The sequence below is a fragment of the Seriola aureovittata genome, chromosome 5 (genome assembly GCF_021018895.1).
Source record: "Seriola aureovittata isolate HTS-2021-v1 ecotype China chromosome 5, ASM2101889v1, whole genome shotgun sequence".
NCBI lineage: Eukaryota > Metazoa > Chordata > Actinopteri > Carangiformes > Carangidae > Seriola > Seriola aureovittata.
The window spans coordinates 20,003,070-20,026,353 of NC_079368.1; the positions used below are offsets into that span (position 1 = coordinate 20,003,070).

The 23,284-nt window shown below is 45.1% G+C and overlaps 1 protein-coding gene across 2 annotated transcripts in view; it reads right to left on the reverse strand.

Moving 5' to 3' along the window:
- znrf3 (zinc and ring finger 3) overlaps positions 1-22,342 on the reverse strand; it is a 75,933-nt gene extending 53,591 nt beyond the window's left edge. For both annotated transcript variants that reach the window (XM_056376562.1, XM_056376561.1), the window contains exon 1: positions 21,902-22,342. In XM_056376562.1, coding sequence (XP_056232537.1) covers positions 21,902-22,132 — 231 coding nt within the window. In that variant the 5' untranslated portion in view covers positions 22,133-22,342. The remainder of the gene's footprint in view (positions 1-21,901) is intronic.
- Positions 22,343-23,284: the final 942 nt, after the last annotated feature.

Here is a 23,284-nt window from a genome sequence, read left to right on the forward strand (position 1 = left end):
GAAATTGCATCACCAGAGTATCAGCGAATATAGTGTTATCAGGTTTCATCAAACTCTCAAATATCAAGTCAAGCTCTACTTCACATATAAACTTATTTAAGAAACAATTAGTCGATAACGGATCGTTTATCATTTAAGTCCTTTACCAAGAAAAAATCACCAAGTATTGTGCTCCACCTTCTCGGATGTGAGGAATTGTATTTTCTGTTATTTATCACTGTTAATTGAATATCTTTGGGCTTGTGGACACAACTAAATGATTAACTGAGAGCTAGATTATACTAATTAAGATCATTAGTTGCTGCCTGGTGCAAAGACAATGAGGAGTAGTTGTCAAAACAAAGTCAACTAAACCTTGGGGTCAAGACAAGCTTTGAATAAAAACATCATCAACATAATGTGATATTTTTTAATTCAATGACATACTGCTCATCAGAAGCCTCCATTTAAAAAACGCTGGGAGCTCAGAGACGAGCTACGCTGAAGGCCTTGGGATGGAGCAGTGGGCCAGTTTATCCCACCTCTGAACTTGAAAGCAACAGTCATCTCTGCATGTGTTTTGGGAGCCTCTCCCTGTGCTTATTCTGACCAGTGATCAGGTTAGACAAGTCCCTCTATTCAGAGCTACACAGTAATACCGATATCCCCAAAGAGAGGGAGGAGGTGGAAAAGAAGAAGAAGAAGAAGGAGGGAGGGGGGAAAAAAATCCTATCTGAGAGATTAACTCACAGCACCCAACCGAGCCAGTGCTGGGTTCACTGGCTCACTCAGTCCTATCTTACCCACTAGTCTCTTGTTCTAAAGCAAAGCATGTCTTTGATACTCGACTAGAAGGAATCTGGAGGCGTTACAGGTTTCTTTTGTGCTTTGCACAGCACAGAGAGTCTGTGTGTGTGTGTGCCAAGGCTGGGATTTCTTTTCTTTAACCCCCCCTTCCTCCCTCCTTTCTTTTTCTCCCTCGTCCCTTTGCCTTCATCTCCTCCTCCCCTTCCCCCACCCCAAGCACTAAATCAGTGAATCATAAACCTTTTCTCTCGTCTTTTTTTTTTTTTTTTTTTTTTCTCTTGGTTACCATCACAAACTCTTCCTGCTGTTTCAAAGTTTCTAACCTGCTGTACTCGGGGTTCAAAGTGACCATATTTGGGTGGTGACCACTTCAGAGGAGGTTGAAGGGTGGATAAGGGGTGGGATTTTGGACAGAGAGGGAGGGGGTGGGAGGTAGTCAGGGGGTGTGTGGGTGAGGTTTGACTCCCCTTGGAGATTTTCTTAAACCCATTACATCAGCTTTTTTCTGCTTCATGGGCTCCAAGTCCGGGGCTTTTGTGATGGTAGAAAATGACCTAAATTGACATTCAGAGTGGTTGTGGTTGGTTAATTGTGGCCAGGCATTTTTGGCATAAATAAAACAAGATTCCAGAGGCCTTCTTCTTTAAGCCTTTTGCAAATTCTGCTCCTTTGTAAGCATGACCTCCAATGAATGTAAAGTACCCATACCCAAAAAACCATGTGAGCTTTCTCAAATATGCTCAAACCCTGCAGATCAAAAGGGAGGAGGGGCATACTATCAGAGAGATTCTAGGAAGTGATAAGAAAAGTAATTGCTCAACACCAATGTTGTGATTCATCCTTTGAAGAAATCTCTACAGTTCTCACCAACTGTGCATCACTTGCATTTCTGCATTTCGAGTGGCCAAAAAATTTTGAACTACCTCAGATTCGATCGCCACAAAGAGGCTGTCAAAGTGGCACATCCGCTTTGGTGCACCATAGGAAGCCGGCCACCAGCAGCACAACCAAGCAGCGAGCACAAAAAACCATGCTGTCTCTCAAGCTTTCTTCCAGTCCCACGACGAGGGGGAAAAGAAGAAGAGTGGGCCGAAGAGGAAAAGAGTGGCTGGGCAAACAGTGAGGGGTAAAGGCTCAAAGGGGCCTGGTTGCCCGGGTGAGGGGGACCCGCTGCTCCAACAATGTCCACATCAAGCGTCCGGCTACGGGCCAGGCCCCGCAGAGGTGCGCTCCCAGTGCGCTCGGAGGTCAGTGGCATGGACAAAAGGGAATGGAAAGGCCCTACTCTTGCAGAGCAGCTGGGCGCAGGGGGTATAGAAGCTCAGGACTTGAGAAGAGGTGTGTGTACAAATGTATGTGTGTGTGTGTGTGTGTTTTGGGGGGAGGATGAAGGGGTAAATGAGAGAAAGCAAGCACAGGATGAAGTGCACTTTCAAATCTCTCAACATATCCAAAACCTTTGGTCTCCTATTGATCATAGAGGTGAAAAAAACGTGACGTGCCACGAGCTCCATTAGTATTTTTCCCCTCTGTTAATTCCCATTTCAAAGTTCCACAACAAAGAAAGTTTTTGATGACTACAACCTGAGAATACTGAAAAACCTTTCCCCATCAGTTTGATACGGCAGACGGCTCGAAATACTACCCTACCAATGAGCTTCAGCCACTGTTGCTATGGAGATGAAGGTAGTTGTAGGCATGAATCAGAGCTGCTGCAAATTTGCAGAATACCTCGTTTCTGCCATTGGGCACAAAACACACGACTATAGATGGTGAATTCACATGAAAAGCTGAAGTGTTTTGAACAGCTGAATATTCAAAGTGTTCTTTAACTCCTAATAAACACTTGTGGAGTACGACAGAGCTCTAAGCTCATTGACAGAAGTGCACCTTGGGAGCTGTAGTTGACTTTATTCTTTGCTTTTCTCTGCACAAAGCTTGTGGTTTGTACAAGCTTTGCCTGTTTAATCGAAGGCCCAGATATTTTCGAACACAGTTACTCATCTTTTGTACTGATGATCCAACCAGAAGAGTTTATTTCCCATCAAAGGCTTGGGAGTACTCCAACTGCATGTCATCTAACACCGTCTATGCAGACTTTTACTTCCACAATCTTGGATGCTCCACACAATGCCTCCCACTTTGCAACTGTAAAGCAGATATCCACCTCAGGATCCCTTTTTTTTTTTAACAACACCTCCTTCTGACTGTTTGAAAAACAGTGTACACACATACACAAACCTACACACACACACACACACACTCACTCACTCACTCACTCACTGTCCCTCCAAACACACCAATAAAAGGGGGGTGGGGCTGCAGTGGTGATCGGACAAACACTGGCCTTGGAGCTCTGCCGAGCAAGGCTATTGTGCAGGCGCGCGGTAAAGAGACAGAGAGAAAGGTTAGGGAGGGGTGGGGGTGGCGTTGAGGTTGCTTCAATAGCTGGCTCCATCAGTGGGTGGAGATAAAAGGCAGAAAGGTGCTGGGCCAAGTTGAGGCCTGGCCGGTGTGGTGGAAAATGATGGACTTGCAGTGGCAGGTGTTAGCAGGTGGTGCGTGGTCAGAGAAAAGATGTGTGGGTGTTCTATGCAAGTTTGGGTCCAGATAAAACTATTCCAGTTTGGATCCGGTTCCAAGTTGATAAAATACTCACATTTGTTCAGCGAGTAACAAGCCTCTAATCAAATCTTTTATCTTGTCGTAAGAGTAATGTTAAAAAAATTCAGGTAGTCATTTTGCTAAATAGCTAATATGTCATCAATCTTGGAAAACTACTCAATAAATATTAAGTTAATGATTTTTGTTAATTCACGTCGAACGCTGAACCTGAATGGATTTGATACAGCTTGTTATGTTGATTGTCCAGAAAAAAGGGGAAATTGTTTACTGAAATACAAGTTCATGTGGAGGTTTGTAATCTGGGTGAACCAAGCCTTGAACGGTGAACTCCTCTATTCCGTAAGAAAGAAAAAAAACAGGACCATAATGTCCAGAAGTATCTTGCATGTGTGCATCCTTTTACTAGTCACCTCAGGGCCACATGGACCGAAGGTCTGGGTGTGGATCCACGTCACCCGGCCATTCAATCCCCCTCATCTCCAACCCAATCAACCCACACCACCGCCCGAGGGCAGAGTCTGTGGATTTCATACATTCCACTGTGGGAGGGAACACGCTTCAGATTATCCCACTTTAGTGGTTTTTAATTTCCAGGACTTCATAAGTTGCCTCGAAGAAAACATGTAAAATGACATACCCCCTACTACCATGCAAACAAGTTACATAGGACGGGGGGGCATGTAAACCACCCTGCAAATATTCCCGGCAACATCCGTGGCAATTAGTGAGAGAGAGAAATTGGCATGAATTAGACCGTCATGCCTTCTTCACTCCTCCCGCTGAAAAGCCCGCACCTCCCCGAAAATGTATGTTTGTGCCCCGGGCAACAGAACATTTCCCTTTCTGCCGCAGGAGCAAAACAAATAGTCTACACGGGGGCAAGGGGAGAGAAAAGTAAACTTTAATTGGCGTGGAAATAATTCCATTACCATATAGCTCCCTATAAAGGGTGATTTGTTCTTTTGATCACCCCAGAGAGTGTTTATGAAGTCACTGTGGGATCAGCCTGGGCCCAGGGGCAAGGCCAGCCACCAGAATTCCCCCGAACATTTGTTTATCAGCAGGCCGAGTGCAGAGCAGTGCACAAACGCAGTATTGTTCCTCCAGTTCTCGATGGTCATGCTGCCAGAGGTAGGAGCTGACGGGGCCGGGGAGAGAAATGGAAGGGAGTTGTGGGGTTGAGGGCCGACGGTTGGGGAATAAGCAGACCCTGGGGATAACGGCCCCTGAAGGAGTTAAACATCAAACCTGCTTTACACACAAGCACTTCCTGCCATCAGCGTTACCGAGGGCCGCTTTGAAAAGGTAATGCCCAACTTCTAAAGATCAGGTCATTTCACAGCCGAGAGGGCTGTTCCATCGCTGAGTGGTCAGAGCGTTTCCCCCTCCCCTCCTCTACTCTCTTCACCATATTGTGGCTTATAAATTATACAATCAAAGCCAACAAGTTCCTCCCACATCCATGCCTTTGTATGGGGATATTTGGAAAAGATTTATCTGCCCAAGAGTTCATGACTCTAGTGTTATAAACCCCTAGGGATCCATGTTATTTGATTTGTTTTTTATTAGAAACAAGGAACCACTTAGTTGGCTGTAACCTCTGGGGCATTTGGCTCTACATCTAAGAGGATTGCAGGTTGCAAGTCCTTCTCTGGAAAAAAAAAAAAAAAAAAAAAAAAAGGGACAGTCGTGGTAAATACTGCCTCTGGAGACAAAAAAAGAAGCTGGGAAAACGATGCAAAGTTACAGTAATTGAGACAGGATGTCAGAAAAAAATGCCAACTGCAGCTTTCTCTGCGAGCCAAATATTGTACATGCACAGGAATTTGCAGATTTGGCAAATTGTATGGCAATAAATATGAGTCATGCAATGTAGCTGATTTCACTATCTCTTTGATAGCTTCATTTAAAAAAAAAAAAGTGGCTCTGAGCTGATTTATACTGCAGTGTGATTATATGATTTATTTTTAAAACCCAGTCTGCAGGGGTTGTTACTTTGGGCCTCCGCCACCATGTTTGTATTGAACAGCGAGGCATTTGTGAGACTATACTTTGTCTCTTTGATGTGCAATACAGACCCTTTTGAAACTCATAATCAGCGTGATGAAAATATTAAAAGGAGAGAGGAAGACGGAGGGTCATGGAAGGTCTGTCTGTCGCTGCATCAGCCAGAATTAACATATGACTCACCATGACACCTTGAAGATGAATACTTAATTCTGAGGATGATGAATGCTAGAAGAAGGCGAGTGCATATTCAAATAGCCTGGCAAGTCTGGCCTATTTTTGCATATGAAATTCCATTGCAACTAAGGGTCCGGACCTCTGGGTCCTTAAGGAAAGAATGCGCGACTTGAAATGGGAGACCAAAAGGGCTGCTCGCATCCCCTGGCCTCCCAGCTGGGAGGACAGCATACAGATCAAAGAGGCTCTGTGAATCTTCAAGAGGGGCGATTGGGATAAACTTGGAGGGCATGTGAAGGGTCTGGGAGAGCCCCTGCTCTTCATGCATCGCGTGTGGAAGCCTCGTCTTTTTTCCTTGGACCGTTTACAGCTTCTCCCTGTTTCGTTAATAATTCAAACAACATGAAACGACCACAGCTAGCCTCTGCCATTAGAGTCCCCAGGGCGTGCTGCGAGCGTACTACAGCGTGAGTCACACAGTCCAGCGAGCCGCGTGTTTACCTCACGTTTGTCTTGGCCAGCGGTGTGGCGCTGTATCAGAGCAGAATGAAGAATGATGGAACCTCTCGGGAGCGTCACGGCGGCTCTTTCTCCGCTGAAACACCCTCCTGTGCTTCAGAAGGCAAACAGGAGACATGAAAGCAGCATGTGCATGCCACATCTCAGCTCCGAACCAGCGAACAGTGGCCCTCAGTCAGGAATCAAAGCTTTTTTGTCAGTTTATAATCTCTTTACTAGTCAACATCTGTGCTGAATAAAAGCTTAAAATTCTCTGATAAATGGGAAATAAAAACCTCACAGTTGCAAAGCTAAATGCACTCATGCAAAATCAATTTCATGTGTCTATAAAAGCATTGATCAGTCAACACTTACTATCCTGAAGTGTTTCCCTCAGGATGTGACTGTAATAGATTTTTGAATGACTCTCCAAAGGTTCAATATTTGCCACGGTTTTTATTTAATATGGTGAATATGTCCTTGAAACATTTAGCCAACAAACAGCCTAACAAGCAGGCTAAATAATATTGTTCATGCATTTTTTTGAAGCTGTTGAGTTAAACCATATTCTCACCTCCATCATATCAGCATTGAGAAACACCAGTCAAAATTCAAATTTACTGAAATTCCAACATCTGCAAAAACCAATTATCCATCTAACCCTATAACCATGTCAAAACATCCAAACACAGGTGGGGATATACGTAGTTGGCGCTGCAGACCATTGGCTCCCACCTGAACCTGTGTGTATAAGTGTACCTGGCATGTCACAATAACAAGGGCTGGTCATGGAGGCAGAGAACAGTGCGTCTTTTGTAGGGAGAACCAGGATGACCAGCATCCCCTGTCGGGCTTCTGCCCCTATGAGAGAGCTGAAGTCTCCTGACCTCCAGCACCTAATCTGCCAGCCAGCCAGGGCCCAGCCCGGAGAAGCCTGTCATCACTACCACAGAGGCCTCTATTCATCCCTGCAAAGACAAAGCCAAAAGTGTACAGCAGCCATCCAAGGCATCCCAAGCATCCAGATATCCACCAGCGATATCATTTTAGGCTTTTGTGAGCCCGTGCTTTGGTTTACCCACCGTTCTCCTCCGCGCCATCCCTACTCTGCGCTCGCTTCACGTCAAGGATTCGTCCGTTTCGTGGTGCGAGGACCTCACATGACACTGCACATCCTTGGTGCAAGGTACCACGTACTGAAACTGGTTGCTAAAAGATCCACGAGAGGTAAATTTAAACTTAAAACCTGCTGCAGCAGCAGCAGCAGCAGCAGCTGTTTCTTTGAGGTACGTTCAATGTGAAAACACGCTGCCACATTCTCTCAACAATATATTTCCTATCAAGAAATCTTTGTTGTCATTGGGGGTCTGTGTCTGGGGTGAAGACCAACACATTCATAGTGTTGATGACACACCACATCACGGAGCTCATTTTGCACCGTTAAACACAAACATAAATACTCTAAAAAGGGACACATGGAGCAGCACATTACCATAACACTGAAACATTCAGCATAACATCTTGCTGTTGAATATGACTCAAGGCAGACAGCACCAGCAGTGCTACTTCATCAACAACAAGTTCAAAGAAAAACACATTACATTACAGCCAGTGCTGTTTGACAAGAAAACTCTTTGAAGTGTGTTGCAGAAAAACTACTTATGTCACTCGTGTGTTATGACTTAGGAGCGAAACTAAAGAGGCAGGTGTTCAGATGACAGTGGGGTTCACATTTGTTCAGAGTTCACATTGCACGCTCCCATGTCAGACCCTTCCGGTCTGGCCCTCCTCTGGCCACACTGGGCCCCCGAACTTGGTGGTGAAATCTCCACCTGCTGATAGGATCAGCTGCCCCCCCCCCCTCTTCTTCTTCTCTTGGGCATGTGTGGCGGCCACTGATAAAAGAAGTGTAGATAAGAGGAAACACAAGCTGTGATGAGGAACACACTGCCAACCAGGAGTAGAGAGCAGAACATCAGCCCAGCGGAGAGAGATAGAGGGAGAGGAGAAAGAGAAGGAGGCAGAGAGGGAGAATCTGAAAGTGATTAAAGAAAGAACACTGGTTGAAAAAAAAAAAAGAAAGCTGCTGTGTTACTCCAGGCTAAAAAAGGAGAGACGACAAGGCTCTGTCAAACAAAACTGAACAATAATAAATTTAAATCGCCAAAGAGTTATTCCTGGAGGGAAATACCCGCAAACTACATTAAGTCTATACTGTGTATTTCTGAACCAAACCAGCTCCTTGTGAGATTATCATGTGGTTCTGTCAAAAAAACAAACAAAAAGTAACTGCAATCAAGTTCACAGACAAACACCCTTAAATACAGCATAAAGACACGGTGCTGTGTCCAAACAAGATTATTACGGTACAGAGGATTGTTGTTGTCTTCAGCAAGAACTACTGCAGTGTTTCAGTGCATGATTTTGCAGAAACCCCTGCAGCAATGACTACCGAGCAATCACGAACTCCATTGACTCACAACATGGCAGAGATTTTGGGAAAACACAAAAGCAACCTCACTTGCGCCGTTCCCGGCTCAGTTCTTTGGAAAACAAGAGTGAATGTAAATAAATCTGAGCTGTTGACACGGGCTGAGAGTGGAAGGGACAGGTGCCACAATGACTCCAGCGACCTCCAGGGGGATGTATGCATCCCATAGCGGTGTCCCCTTTCAAGATGGACACCGGAGGGGACAAACCAGTTGGTCCAACCAGGGGTGTGAGCACAGCAGCGGGTCACTCTGCTGCAGCCAGGGGAAACACCCTTAGGCAACATAGTGTGCGCTGTTTGTGGATGTTTAGCCATATAATCACATTCCTGTCTCTCTAATGCTACCGACAATTTTTAGGTCTAACGAAGTAGAAAAATCCCTTCCAGTTCTTTCTGAGCTTATTTTTCTTCCTTCATTTTTCCCTTTTGCATATTATTTTGGGGAGAACCACTCTACTTTTTCCTCTACGCTGCTGGGCACAAGCAGCACTGGAATACTTCAAATGTAATCTAATATATTGAGCTCAAAAGACTCTATTAGCCTGCATTTGACCAAGTACGCCCTGCTCCTGGCCAGGCTTTCTCCTATTGGCTCAGAGTCAACGCAAAGTGTCCTGCTAATCCAACAGTTGTCTGTCTACGCTGAAAGTCACCTCTGAGTCCAGCTCTAGCACTCGTGTCAGGAATCCACAGGCTCTTTGCATACCGAGCGGCCGGATATCCTCTAGTTAAAGAGGGCCCTCAAAGCCAGGACCATGTGTTGGTCGACTGGGGAGGGCGACAAGGGGGTAGGGGTGTGTTTTTTTTTTTTTTTTTTTTTTTTGGTGGGTGGTGGCAGAGATGTACAGGCAGTGCTTAAAAGGCCTTTAGACTGACATCAGCGTCACTTTGAGCCGAGACAAAACGGCAGAGTGAGGGCCAAGCGTTCAGGTTCCATAGAAACCAATCCATTTTCCTGCGGATCCTCAGCGATCTGCACTGCGCCGGCTAAAAGTGCAGTTGCTCCTGCTCCGAGCCCACGGATCTGTGCATCTCTGAATGGCTTTTGTGTTGCTGCCGGGGCAGAACAAAGTGAGTTCAGGTTACTGCACTCCTCCCGTTATTGGCCCACATTGTCTCTAATTATTCCAGCAAACATTGACACAGCATGTGTGGTCTCACATTTATACCCCCCCTCCCCTCCCCTCCCCTCCCATGTTTAACAGAGTGAGAGAAGACAGGGAGAGAGAAAGAGAGCAGAAAACAGCAAGAGAGAGCTTCTGAAAGGGAGGGAAGGAATGATGAGAGAGAAATGTACTTGCATTCACTGGTTTGTCCTTCGTTGTCATACAATTATAGGTGAAATTGCTTCAAGATGAACTAAAACGCTTCGTTGTTTGTCTTGTTTTCATGTCCGTGATGAGAACACAGTGTATACTCAGGGGTTTTCCTCACCTGTCTCCCATGCCGCCTGAGCTCAGGAGAGAACGAATGCACCATGCCAACTCAAGCCTTTAATACATGAGCAACAGAGACCAGCCAACAGGGGGTAGATTGCAAAACGACGAAGTTTGCTGGGATGCAATTACCAAAAACAGAAAAGAAACAGTTCTTCTCCACAACTTTAAAGCTCAATCCCACACTCTAATTTGAATTCTGAAGCTTTCCCGTTGCCTGGGCAATTCTAACTCCAGCTTTTGCAAAACAATAATTATGACGAATGTATGCATCAGTAGCTTACCAAATCCTCTGTCCGTGAGTTTAGCTTGGGGCGATGCTGCAGAAAAACTGACCCAAATATGCCACATGTGGTTGCCAACAGGAAATGGTTTAAAGTTAGGCGAAAGGTCGGCCTGGTGTAAAATCAAATCACAAATTTTTTTTTTTGAAGAACCCGTCGATTAGTAACTGTAAAACTGGCACAACCCTCTTTGGTAGCAGTGCAATATAACACCTCAGTGGAGCGTTAAACCGTCACTGTAAAATCCAAATACAAGCCTTTCTGAGCAGATCTCCTGCAGATTTTTACTGGAAGCCATTAAAGCAAATGGACTGACTCATGTGTTAGGAAGTACAACATTTTCAGTTTCCTTCTCCTCTGATACGTGATAAGATCATCATGTTTTTTTCTGATCAGATTTCAATTACTGATATACTGAAGCCGACTGTTGTACCTTAACAGAGGGGTGTGGGTCATTATAAGATTTTACTGAGGCTCATACCTACATCATGTGCGGGTGGTGATGTTAAGTTCTTTCCTGCTGTGTCTGTGGGTGAACCCTCTGTGCGACGGTCTTTATCTGCTCAGCCATGGTTACTATGGATGCTAACTGCTAACACCCATTTCAGCTGATTTCAAACCAACTGATGTTGCTACAGCTGCAAATGCAAAACACATCACATCTAATGTGCCAACGCACGAAATATATACAAAACAGTGGAAGCTAAGCAAATGATGGCTGTAGCTTCATATTTCATGAACAGATATGAGAGTGCTATCAATCTTCCTCACCTAACTCTGGGAAATACTTTTCCCAAAATGTCCAACTATTCCTTTAAATGATGCTTGGAAATGTATATTTTGAGCTTTATCTTTTGGATAAATAAATCTACAATACACAAATTATAGATCCTCCTGCATCTGTTATATGAGAGAGAGCGGTGCCTCCGACCGACTGGTGAGGCCACTATCCAAATCTTAGAGCCACATTCCCTGGGATGTGTTTACTTCGAAATGCCTGCGGGATGCATGTCACCCCGGGGGTGACAATTTGACTTTGTCACATGCCTGTGGGATACAGACGGAATAGCAAAAGGCTGTATTGGCCCCTCTTTTTCCATCATTCCCATCTTCTCCCACTCGATCTCTCGTTTCTCTCAAAACAGCTTTCTGAGAAACTAGACTCCTTGACATGTCCAAGGACAAGTTATCATTAGAGAGCCAAGTGTGTTTGGACAAACGGCCCAAACACTGCCAAGCAAAGAACAGCCAAGATCTCCTTGGTGCCTTTTTTTTTTTTTTAAACTGCTAAAAATTTTACACTGACATATGACAGAAGAACGAATGTGGATAAACAGCGGGGAGGGGGTTGAGATGGAGAAAGCAGTGACCCAAATAAGGATGTGCTCCATCTCACTCAAAACAAATTGATTGTTCCTTCACATTTTCCTTAATGTTTGTGACCTGTAATCTCAGCCTGAAAAATGTATTCTGGAAAAAAAAAAAAAAAATACCTTGACATTTTTTCTGACAGCAACTTGCAGGGGCAATGAGAGGTGAACAGATGGACTGCAAGGAGAGAGAGACGGACACAGCTGGCCAGGAGTAATTGTTCTGACCTTTTCATATACACTCAGGTTCACAGAGCCAGGGGGGCTTGGAGGAAGAGGGTGGGCGGGGTAGCAGGAGTCCGACATTGCATATAGAATTTGCATGATGAAAAAATGTCATATCCATTAGTCTAATTGACTAAGTATCTTTACTGATACTGTCTAGACATCTCTACTCCATTTGCACTTTTCTATCTCGACCATCTAAGAGATCTATTGTAAACCCTCTAATGGATAAATTAAAAAGCCCTGGTGTGTATGAAATGAAATATTTTTTTACCCCCAGTCAAGGTCTGAATAATTTATATAGTGAGCATAGGCAGAGTCCCAATCCACAATTTATATTTTCTTATAATACAGCTGCATGGGGCAAACGTATTGTAAAGACGCTCCATTAAAATGAAAGAAAATCCCATTTAGAAGCTCTACATAGTTCAACATTAAGACCGTCTGTACCAGCACCGTCAGCAACACAGCTTTACTTCAGAGGGTCTCTATGCTTTATACAGCTTCCCACTGTGTTTTATAGGATATCTGTGGTTTGATGATTTGGAGAGCACAGCATCCACAGCATGACGTCCGATTGCAGTTTTCACCTAACAACAGCACTTCACAGGCACAGTGCACCTGCAAACTGACTGAAACAGAGACAATACGACAATTACATAAAACTGCTGGCTAAGAATCTTTTTTTCTGCGTGTGACGCTTTGCAGTTCTTTCAGTGACGGGGCTCTGCATCAGGAACCGCCTCCAGTCTTTTGATGCAGTGTCATTACATGTTTTTAAGAGGCTGGCTTGTTCGTAGCACATAGGCTAGAACAAAATGGGACTAAAAATGAAACCGGCTTCACTTGCTGATTTCAATCAATTATATAATCAATCAATAAATATTAACTGGAGCAATGAAAGATAATTGCCAACCGCAGAAGCTATACAATGTTAATTAAAGGTCCAATATTTTACATTTTTCCAGTGTTTTTTTTTTTTTTGAAGTGTTGATCCATTAGAAGAAAGGCTCTGAGCCTCTCTGCTGATTGGCTGAATGTTTTTGACTGATCAAATAAAAAATAAAAGCGGATATCAGGTAGAAACACTGAGAAAAACCAAAACCTGCAAAGTTGCAAGGTGCAATGTGCAATGGGCTTGGGGGGCACGGCTGAGAGCGGTGACTGATTTGTTCTGACATCCCAAAGTTCAAGAAGTCCTGACGGCTCATTTTAAGGCTCAGTGTCTGAATACAGGCTGTGTGCATTTCTCTGCGGACGGAGCGCTTTGAGACTTTCACAGTATGAACATAGAACCTAGACCTGATCTATAATCAAAAAAGACATGGAAATTTCACTTCATACAATATAGGACATTTAAAAACTACTCTGATAATTGTTTAATTGTTAAGTCATTCATCAAGCACAAACATAGCAAGCTACTTTTCTCTGCTGTACAGCACTGTAATTTGAATATCTTTGGTTTCGGGGCTGTTGGTTGGACAACATTCAAAGACATTTCTTTAGGTTCAGAGGAATTTTTAGAGGGCATTTTTCATTATTTACCGACATTCCACAGCCTAAACGATGAACTGAAAAAAACAGAGTCAAAAGGTGAATTGATAAAGAAAAGAATTGTTATTAGCAGCCCTAAATGGAAGCTTTTCGTATGAATTGTGTTTTGTCTCTATCCATTCAAGTACAGCCATTAGCCGGATGGTCCTGTGATAGTCATGAATTGCTACAGTCTACATTGCTGGAAACAAGGAGGTCTCTTCTTTACAAGCAGCAACAAAGGCTTTATGCTGCAGCCCTGACTTCAGAGTCCGACCCAGGATGCAGGAGTTAAAAGACCGACCTCCGCATGAACTCCAAATAAATAAATGTGCAGCTGTTTACTGCTAATGTAACATCAAAGCGACGTACAATCACAAAACAAGGGTGAGGAGAAGATGTGGTTCCCCCGTTACACAGCAGGAATTAAGGCAGGAATGTTGCGCCTTTATCCTATATAAATGGTACGAACATGGGCCGGAGGGGCATTGACGTTCCTCCTATATGCCGGCAGCGGAGGTAGTCACAGAGCCAAACCGACATCTGTCAATGAGAGAGGATGAGAGAATCCAGGATGGCAAGACAGTAACGGCAACATTGTGGTGTTACACGTCACGCCTCTGATTCTGGAACGCCGGCGTGCTATCTGAAAACCACACACCGGGGTGGCATCACGCCACCTTTGTTTGGTTGAGTGTAAACAACCAAAAGGCGGCAAAATGAAGGGTCTTTTTCACAGGAACATCGCAGGATCTCTCTCTATTAAAAAAAAAAAAAAAAAAAAAAAAAAAAAAAGAGGCTGGAGGCATTCGAATAACCTTTGGCAATCCCAATCACCAACAGCGAGTTATTGCTATGCGCTCTCAACGAGATAGGTACTTTCCTGCAGTTTGTGCCTCTCCACTGTCATGGGAGCTGTCAATGAGTTATCAGCCTGATGATCATGGGGGCATTTTGAAAGGATCTGTGGTCACGCTTGGTTTAACAGACATTACAAGGGAAGTACATGCACACACTCTTTGCCTCACACACGTGTACCCACACACACACACATACACACACACACGCAGGCCCTGTATAAACTTTACAAAGAACAGAGTCAACTCTGTTCCACCTGTTGTGTACTTTAGAGACGCCCAGTGGATTAAAATATCTGCTGAAATCAGATAAAAAATCGTTTCCTGTTTCAAGCCCTCCATCAGAAACGTAAATAAAACTTTCTTCACCAGGAGCCGTACGCTAGCATAGCGTCAGGAGCTGACCCAACACCTCCGCCTGCGAGGTGTTCTTAACTCTCCAGCTTCAACCAAACACTCAAAGTATTTTTCTCACCGTGCTTGTGCAAGGGAACACCTCCACCTTTATTTGTATGGGAGCGGAATTAGCTCGAAGGTCTACAATTACATCATCATTGAGTTTTGCAGCGCTGCATATCAGGGCCGGCATTAGTCAGAGAGGCCTTTGAAGAGTTTGGCCCGGCCCTCATTCACTCTCTTCCCTCCTCCCCCCTCCACCATCCCCTCCGGCACTGCCTTTGATGTTAGCGCGTGGAGCTGCGCCGAGCGTCGCGGCCTCCCAGGCCTCCCCGCCTCGCCTGATCCTATCTGCTCAGGCGGCACATTCATGTGGTTTACACCCGCAGCACGACTCCCGGCAGCTATTCACCCAGCCCTGCAGGCCCCTCCCTGTTCAGGGTCCAGGGCCTGGAGAGGCAGGCAGCATGGCCTGAGCAGCCGATGGGGGTCCAAGGGAAGTACAGGAGGCATTGTGGAGGCTTTATCAAAGCCCTAGGCTGTATTATGGAGCTTTTATTGGCGTGCTAATGTCAGTGAATGTAATGTATTTGTAGATTCATAAAAGTAAGCTACACCTGACCCTTGAGGATTACGGTTTTACTCTTACAACTCCGGAAATAGCGACTCAACTTCTCTCAACTTCGCTCAAAATGAGCTATCCTTCAAAAATAAATATTAAACTTCATGAGAATAAACAAATAAGACAGCGAGCAGGAAATGGAAAACCTAGTATAGCCATGATGCTGGGACGACATAAAAAACAAAGCCAATTTTTCATTCAAAAAATCTAGGGCGCATCTTCAGCAACAGGGAGCGCAGGAGGTGGGAAGATGCAGTGATATATGTTCACTGTGGAGCTAGAAGACACGCAGCACTGCCAGACAAAAAGAATAAAAAGAATGCAGAGATAACCCAGCTTGTTCTCATGTGGACGAGCAAGTCCAATCCATCATACCTCTGGCCCCATTGTGTTGCAGCCTGGATTTTCCTCATTACTGGAACAACTACCTGCACCCACTGACACACATAAGGAGCCACTGGACACCGGTCTAGGATGGGAGGGTTGCGGGGCAGAGATGAACACGATGGGGTCGCAGCTTCCACCTGAAACTGATTTGTCCCCATCTGGCACCCCCTGTAAATGACCTTTGCCACGGTTCTGTGGGAATCCATTAAGAGGAGACAAAAGGAGGAGAAAGAAAAAACGGCAGGGTTTCTGACAGAGGGCCTGTCAAGGAGAAGCCTCGCAACATTAATATGATGCATTAGGTCGACGGCGATAATGTGCACAAAACCAGTAATGGCTTCCTCGAACAATAACCAGAGAAATTGAAACTAGGGTTAAAACATGATGGTATGAATCAAAATGACAACAGGGCAGGATCCTCATTAACAGCAACATTATGTTTTCTTTTAGACATATGAGGCTGATAATTATGTAATGATGTACACAAAACAAAGAACTTTGAACCCTGTGTTCTTGAACTTGGGTGAGTGGGACAGATCTGTGATAAGACCTCTCTCCTTTCATGAAAACAAACGCAAGCAGTAAAAGGACTGAGGGCACAAGGATAGAAGTATATAGAGAGGTAGGAGGAGGAGGAGGAGGCAGTGAAATGGACTCCCTGCTCCACTGCTACCTTCTCAGTCTATTGGCAAAAAAAAAAAAAAAAGTACAACAAAAGGGGAGGCTGGCGTTGTGGCCTTCCATGGTTAGTCAGCACATTCCTGGCAAACAACAAAGCATGCCTCTGCCTGGATGAGCCACTGTGAGCATTGTCATTTCATAACCCTCGACCCCTTAGCCTTTGTTTTGCAGACCCTCTGTGTCAGTGGATAAAAATGTGGGCTGATGGGATGGACTGGGCCTTTCAGCGCTGTTTCATCAAACGCACACAGGCTCACCAGGGGCTATTCAGAAAGTGAAAATGCCCACTTCAGACCCCTTCTTCGTCTTTGAGTTGTTGCAAATATGCTTTAAAAATAACCTGTGTTAAGACAGGTTGGTGTAAAGAAAAAAAAAAATCATTTTTTTCCACCTGTCAAGGTGTGACGTTCTGTTATGGTGCATTTCCCACTGCTCATCACAGAGAAATCACAGCCTCAGGGCAAAGATGAATTAACATTTCCTCATCACTGGAGTGTAAAGCAGAGGACAAACACAAAGACATTCATACAAATGAGCTCGGACACATAATCAATAGCAGATCAGGAGGAGAGCAACACGGGGGAATAGGGTTCCCCTGGGAGAGACCTGGATACTGGAGAGAGAGAGTGGCAGCAGCAGCAGCAGCAGCAGCAGCGAGCATCAGCGCTGACTGCTAATCTCTCCTGGAGTGGAACATCAAAGATCAGCTCAGCCACTCAGCCACTCAGCCCAGTGGAAACTCACATAGCTACTGGGGCCACCAGTACCAACATGCACTTGTTCCAGGTGGAGCTGTGCAGTGAGCGGGAATGAGAGGCTCAGAGAGAAAAGACACAGAGAGGAGAACACGAGTAAAAGAGCCAGGGGCAGGAGAGGAAACAGGGGCCACTGGTTTGGGAGACAGTGATGGCCAATTAAAAGAAGTCTGGACAAGTACTAAGATATCCAAGAGGAAGTTAGGCGCTTTAAGACTGACATACACCTGCACATTCACTGCAGACTCTCAGTGTTTTCAGTGAAGGGCTAAAGCCGAATACTAAACCACTGTTATACATTTATATTTACAGGATTTTATTATTTATTATTTTATATTTTTAATTATATTATTAGCAGGTTGACAGGGTGGGGTGGAGTGGGGGGGACAAAATGCGATAAAGCTTGCCAGAAACCGCTGACACAGCCGAAGTGACATTCCACTGCATGCTGGTTAAGAAATAGTTGTAATCATCACTCCAAGTTGTTCTCATGCAACATGGAACGCATGGCAAATTTTGGCTGCATCAAGAAAGAGCAGACTGGTGGTGAGGGGTGAGAGCGCGTGTGTGGGAGTGGGGTGTTAAGCAAGAGAAAGAGAAAAACAGTTTAGTCTGTTCTATTCCGAAAAGGGGAGAAACGCAGCCTCAAATTACTTTGGCTGGGACATGAAAGTGAAACAGGGTGGCGGTTAAGAGACGATAGCACTTAAAATACAGCTGCAACCGCCAAGCCAATAAATGGAAAAAAGTAGGGAGCAGCACTTTTAACCTTTTAAACCAGCGTTTGTGTACTGCTACTGTTGCTTTGGCGCTGGGAGTGGCCCGATCCCTGGCACCTCCCGTCTGGGACCGGCCCATTATGGCCTCTTGGGGTTTCCAGCCTGTGGTGAGAAAGCGCGCTGGATGCCTTAAACCACTAAAGCTCTCATTATAGTCTAAATGCAGAGCGACACAACTCCTGCCAGCTCCAAGGTAGGAGCTCCAGTATTTAAGCTCATCGTTGTCTTAGCTCAAAACCACCACTTTCCCCCTGCACATCCATTCAGAGAAAAAAAAAAACTGCCACTTTCAAAGAACCACATCATGAAGTCTCCCAGCTATAGTTACTGGCACTTCATGCACATGGAGATGAAGTTCAAAGGTGAAACAGCTCGTGGGTGTTGGGGAAACTATAGCCTCTTCTTCCTGACGCTGGATTCAGAGGATGCTCTGTGTCCCTTCGGAGAGGAAGTAGGCAAAAGCCACATTATTCCCTCTGGTTCTGGCCGACGACACTATGAGTTCCATCTGGTCCTCGCGGTGCCCCTGCCACGTCCCTGCCTCAGCTCCTCACTCACATGCTGACAGCACGGGCCCGCTGGAAATCAGAGGCAGATGTCTGCTCGTGCAGCGCATCGCAGCTCATCTCGCTACAGGAAAGACAATTTGGCGTCTGGGAGATAACAGAGAATGATGAACAGCAGATGGCGTCTCTCCCCTCGCATCACACGCGTTCTAATCGGGAGGGCTGTGCGAGCGCCGTCAACGATGATGTCAATTGTGAAAAATACGGTGACGGGCAGTCAGTCACAGACGGAGCCGACGGCACAGTGAGGCTATTCCTCGAATTGCATTATCAGTTCATCTGGAGGCAGAGCGCTTTCAGCCCGTTAAGCATCCACTGGCTTTGTCAACCCACACCACTGTCCTTGTTTACACCTGGGAGTCTCAGTTGGGGGGGGGGTTGATTTGGTCATGCCATCACTGCCCCGCTTAACAGGCTTAACTCAAGTCAAAACTGCTGCTAATATGTGGACAGGTATCGGAAGACTATCATCATTTCTAAACTGTGTAAGATATGAAGTCACAGCACTGAGTTGTTCACTGCAGGTGCTCTGAATCAGGCTTTTGGGCTTTGGGCCGAAAGCGCTGCTGCCTTTCCATTTTAGCGGAACATTTTCATTAGCGTAGTGTAATCAGGAAGCATTTAAATCTGGGACAAGAGGTGAATACAATTAACCACCTGACAGGATGGGCAGCCTGCAGTCCTCTGGCCACCAAGAATCAGAGTTAACAGCTGATGCTGTAAATATACTCTCAAGGTCGTCTCAGGGAAATGTGTGTTGATGTCTAATTTCTTGACAGGATGATTTAAAGACACATTGATTACTTTGCTATTACATAGTCAAACTGGAGCAATCACAGAAACTGGCTTGGGAAGCCTGGGGCTTGGCACTGTGGCCAAATCTGCGTCGTCAGCGTCAGCCCCCCCCCCCCCACAGCAGAGTGAGAAGCAAATTAACTTAATTTATTATTTTTGGCCCCAGCAACGTGTGCCACTTTTCGCACTCTTCAGGCAGAGCTGAGCGGGTGTTAGCTTTAGGGAATTAGCAAAGGCGAGTTGAGAGTGTATGAGCAGAGGCTGTGGTCGGGTCTTTGCTCAGGAACACTGCCAAGCCCCCCCTTTCCCCTGTATTTGAACCCATACCTGCTGAGGTCTGGTCACTACTGTACACACACAAGGTAACGCAAACCCCTCAGGGCTCTGTACAAACTGCAGAGGAGAGAACTAGAAGGCCCCTTAAAACCTCAGGCAGACCAAATCAAGCAGCCTATTCACTGTGCACGAGGAGGTTCAGACCTTTAAAGCAAAAAGTAGTCAAGTGCAATGGTGACAGAGGTCAATGCGGACGCCTGAATGCACGACAACATAAATATTTGTCTTCAACCCGATTCCAGAGTAAAATTATATCCGTTACAACACCGCAGCAATTTCCCAACACGTTACTGCAATGTTATTTCACGAGTATAGAACATGCAAGTGGGGAATTTGATACCATCTTAAAATTATACTCTTCAGGTTGTACGGATGTCATTGGTTGTCAGTTTCAGCTTTCATAAATCTATGGTAGAATACATACTGTAAGGAATTCAAGACAGTACACTGTGCTGGACAAACTGCCCCTCATTACAGCCTGACAAAATATAAGCTGCCTCTAAGTGGTCAGAAAGCTATGTTAGCAAAGAAAGCAAACCTAAATAGATGTGGTTTTCGATGTAAAGCTGAGGTCCGACATTTCTGTGTGGTTACCAAGTGGCGCCAAATGGCCATCACTGTGTATAAACAGGGGCCATTTTTGTGCTGAGCATCCCCTAATTTGATCCCCACATATCATCTTCCTTTCAAAGTAAAGAGTTTTTAGGGAGAACAAAAAAAAAAAATGCAGTCATGCACTGGAACGATGCTGCTGTGCGGTGGCGGATGCAGCCATTGTTGCAGAGTGGCGAGGGGTGGATGGGGGATGCTACCAGCTGTGTCAGTTCAGTATCAGTAATGTGCAACTGAAGCGCTGCATATGACGGCTCGTGCTAGAGTGCTGATAAAATGCTATGTCACCAATCAGGGTTTCTTGTGCACTACTCAATGCAACATGGTGATTAAACTCAAAAATGTGTATTCGCAGCCCACCCCACCCCTCAACTCTTCTCAGCACAGGCTGCATTGAAACCTGTCCTCCCAACACAAACCAATGATCTCATGGAGCTGAATAGTTTCTTCAGGCCGAGGCCACACTTCAACAGCTACTGGCATTCATGGAAAAGATGAAAAAAAAAACCCTCAACCATCATTTCTGCTGGCGCTTGCTTCATCTCAACCAATTTCACATTAAATTTTTCAAAAGGATGCAAATTCAAAAACAAAATCAGACTGAATATGTTAGAGGTCAGGAAATGAAAACATGAAACATCAACTCTCTGGCACATGACTACACCCAAAACTATTTGCTGCCTTACAAACAGTGGCCAAGCAGCTTAAAATTTCAAATAAACACTTGGCACTGAGGAAAAAGCTTCATATTTTAATGACTTCTACTCAACACAAAGTTGGCCGGTTGATCCGAGGTTAACCCAGCTCCAGCCAAGTGCACTTGTCATGTTTTGGGGGGGGGGGGGGGGGGGGGTAAGAAGAAGATGGGAACATGAGATGAAGGGGTGCTTCTATGATGACCAATCATTCAATCCTTCTTCATATTCATTTTTCAAAAGCCTTAAAATAGTTGCAAGTTGGCGTAAACCAAAAACATGCAACTTCAAAGGCGGCGTTGATGACGGCTACATAGTAACAGGCTACAGGCGGCGGGACGTGTGGGTGAGTTTACACGCTGCTACGGTCAATAAAAACAAACATATTCCGCTATTAAAACCAACTTTTTTCGGATGTAAAAGTCGCTATTTGCCAAAAGTCGCCGCTGGAGCGGATAAACAGTCAAAACTAAAGCCCAAGTAGTAGTAGTCGCAGCCTTGTTGCTCTTGTAAAACGTGTAAAGCTTACTCCGGTAAAGAGGGAAAAAAAAGTTTACAAACTTCTTGGAAGCGGTGGACGGTTTATCACTATTTTTTTTTTTTTTTTTTTTAAGGAAACCCGTTCTCTAAAGTTTGCGTTTAAAGATGAGGGCAGTCAACAGTGAGGAGTGATCGCCAGACATCAACAAAATAACCTGCAAGAGCATGTTTTCCCTGTGAATGAATTCCACAAGATAGGAGCCATCTTGTGACCGCATATGCTTGCAAGCTTAGTACCATCCTCACACTGCCTGCATACACACACATATACACACACACACATACACACTATATACAACTCTTGTCAACCCCCCAGCCCCCGTGGAAAAAGTTTTACGAAGGGCAGCTTGGTGAAATTACACCCAGGGTCCCGGTAGTGTTACTCGGGACTGCTGCTTGTCATTCCCCCGTAAGAAAAAAAAAAAAAAAAAAGACACTTTACACGTACTTGAACGATCTCCCCCTCCGCGCTGATAGTGGCTCCTGCTTTGGAGAACCGTCCTTGCAAGCCAGTCGTGTAAGTAGTATAATCTCCATTGGGACTGGACTCGAACAGAACCACTTCCACAAAGGCAGTGTCCTTGGCGAAAACGGTACCAAGAGAAGCGGCGACCACCAAGATCACCAGGACCACCGAGTCGGGTACGCGATCTGAGCCTCTCCTTGGTAAAATCATCATCTTGCCGGCTGGATCTGCGCCGATCGGGACATAATTTCACACGGATTAATTAATCGGGTGAAGGTAATTGAAACCAGGTCTATGCGCGCTACGGGCGATGCGTCAAAAGAATCAGAATTGTGCAATAAGAGCTGAGCCTGGGCTGAAGCGTGTTATTTCACCACTGCAAGCCTTGTCAATTACATTGCCTGCAAACGCTCCCTCCCTCTCTCCCTCTTTCCCTCTTTCTTTCTCACCCCCCCGCTCTCCTCCTCCTCCTCCTCCTCTACAAAGCGGATCTCCTTTGATCTCCAAACACGTGATTTTTTTTTTTTTTTAGTTTTTTTTTTCCTCTCTCTCAAAAGGGTTATATCCCCACCCACCAATCTTTCTGACCCTCTCCCTTGCACTCCCCATTCTGAAGTGCCAGCACTCAGTTAAGGAGGCACCGCGGACTGCGCTGAGCAGCGACAGGGGGAACTTATTGTTTGAAAAATCATCAAGTTACGCGTTTAAGGTTGAGTTATTTCAGTTTTACCGTCTTGACTATGAACCGGGGACTACATTTTCAGCCACTGTTTAAATCCCGGGCGGTCCGGCGGCGTTTTTTCCCGAGTTTGACACGTTTTTCGCTGTGGTGCCACCTTAAAACAAACACTACCCTCCTCAGGACGCTTCATGATTTAACCGGGCTAATTTTTCAATCAGATTCCGATATGCTCCCCTACAGTTTACAATGTAGTTAGGCTAACTGTTTGCAACATCTCACTTTAAACGAGCTATGCAAAGTTTATTTTCCTTTTTCTTGATGCATTCTGTTCTGACAGGAATAAGGAACGTTTACCAACAAGAAAATCAACTTTTACTATCTATCTATCTATCTATATCTGTCCTCATATCTCTTTAGAAACTGAATCAATACTTTGCTCACTTGTACACAAGGCAGTTCACGTGCACAACACATAACTGTGCACCAGTCTTTAGACAGATGGGTCTTCAATTAACTTGCCTTTGATCTCCAGAGCCGTTGTGCTCATCACTACAGGCCTGACAAGCTAATCACACATCATTTCAGGCATTTTACAAACCTCAAAATGTTTACAAGCAATTTGACATGATTTCTATCTACAGAAAGTTAAATTTGTGGCCGGTGTGAGAAGTTACTATGGCCAG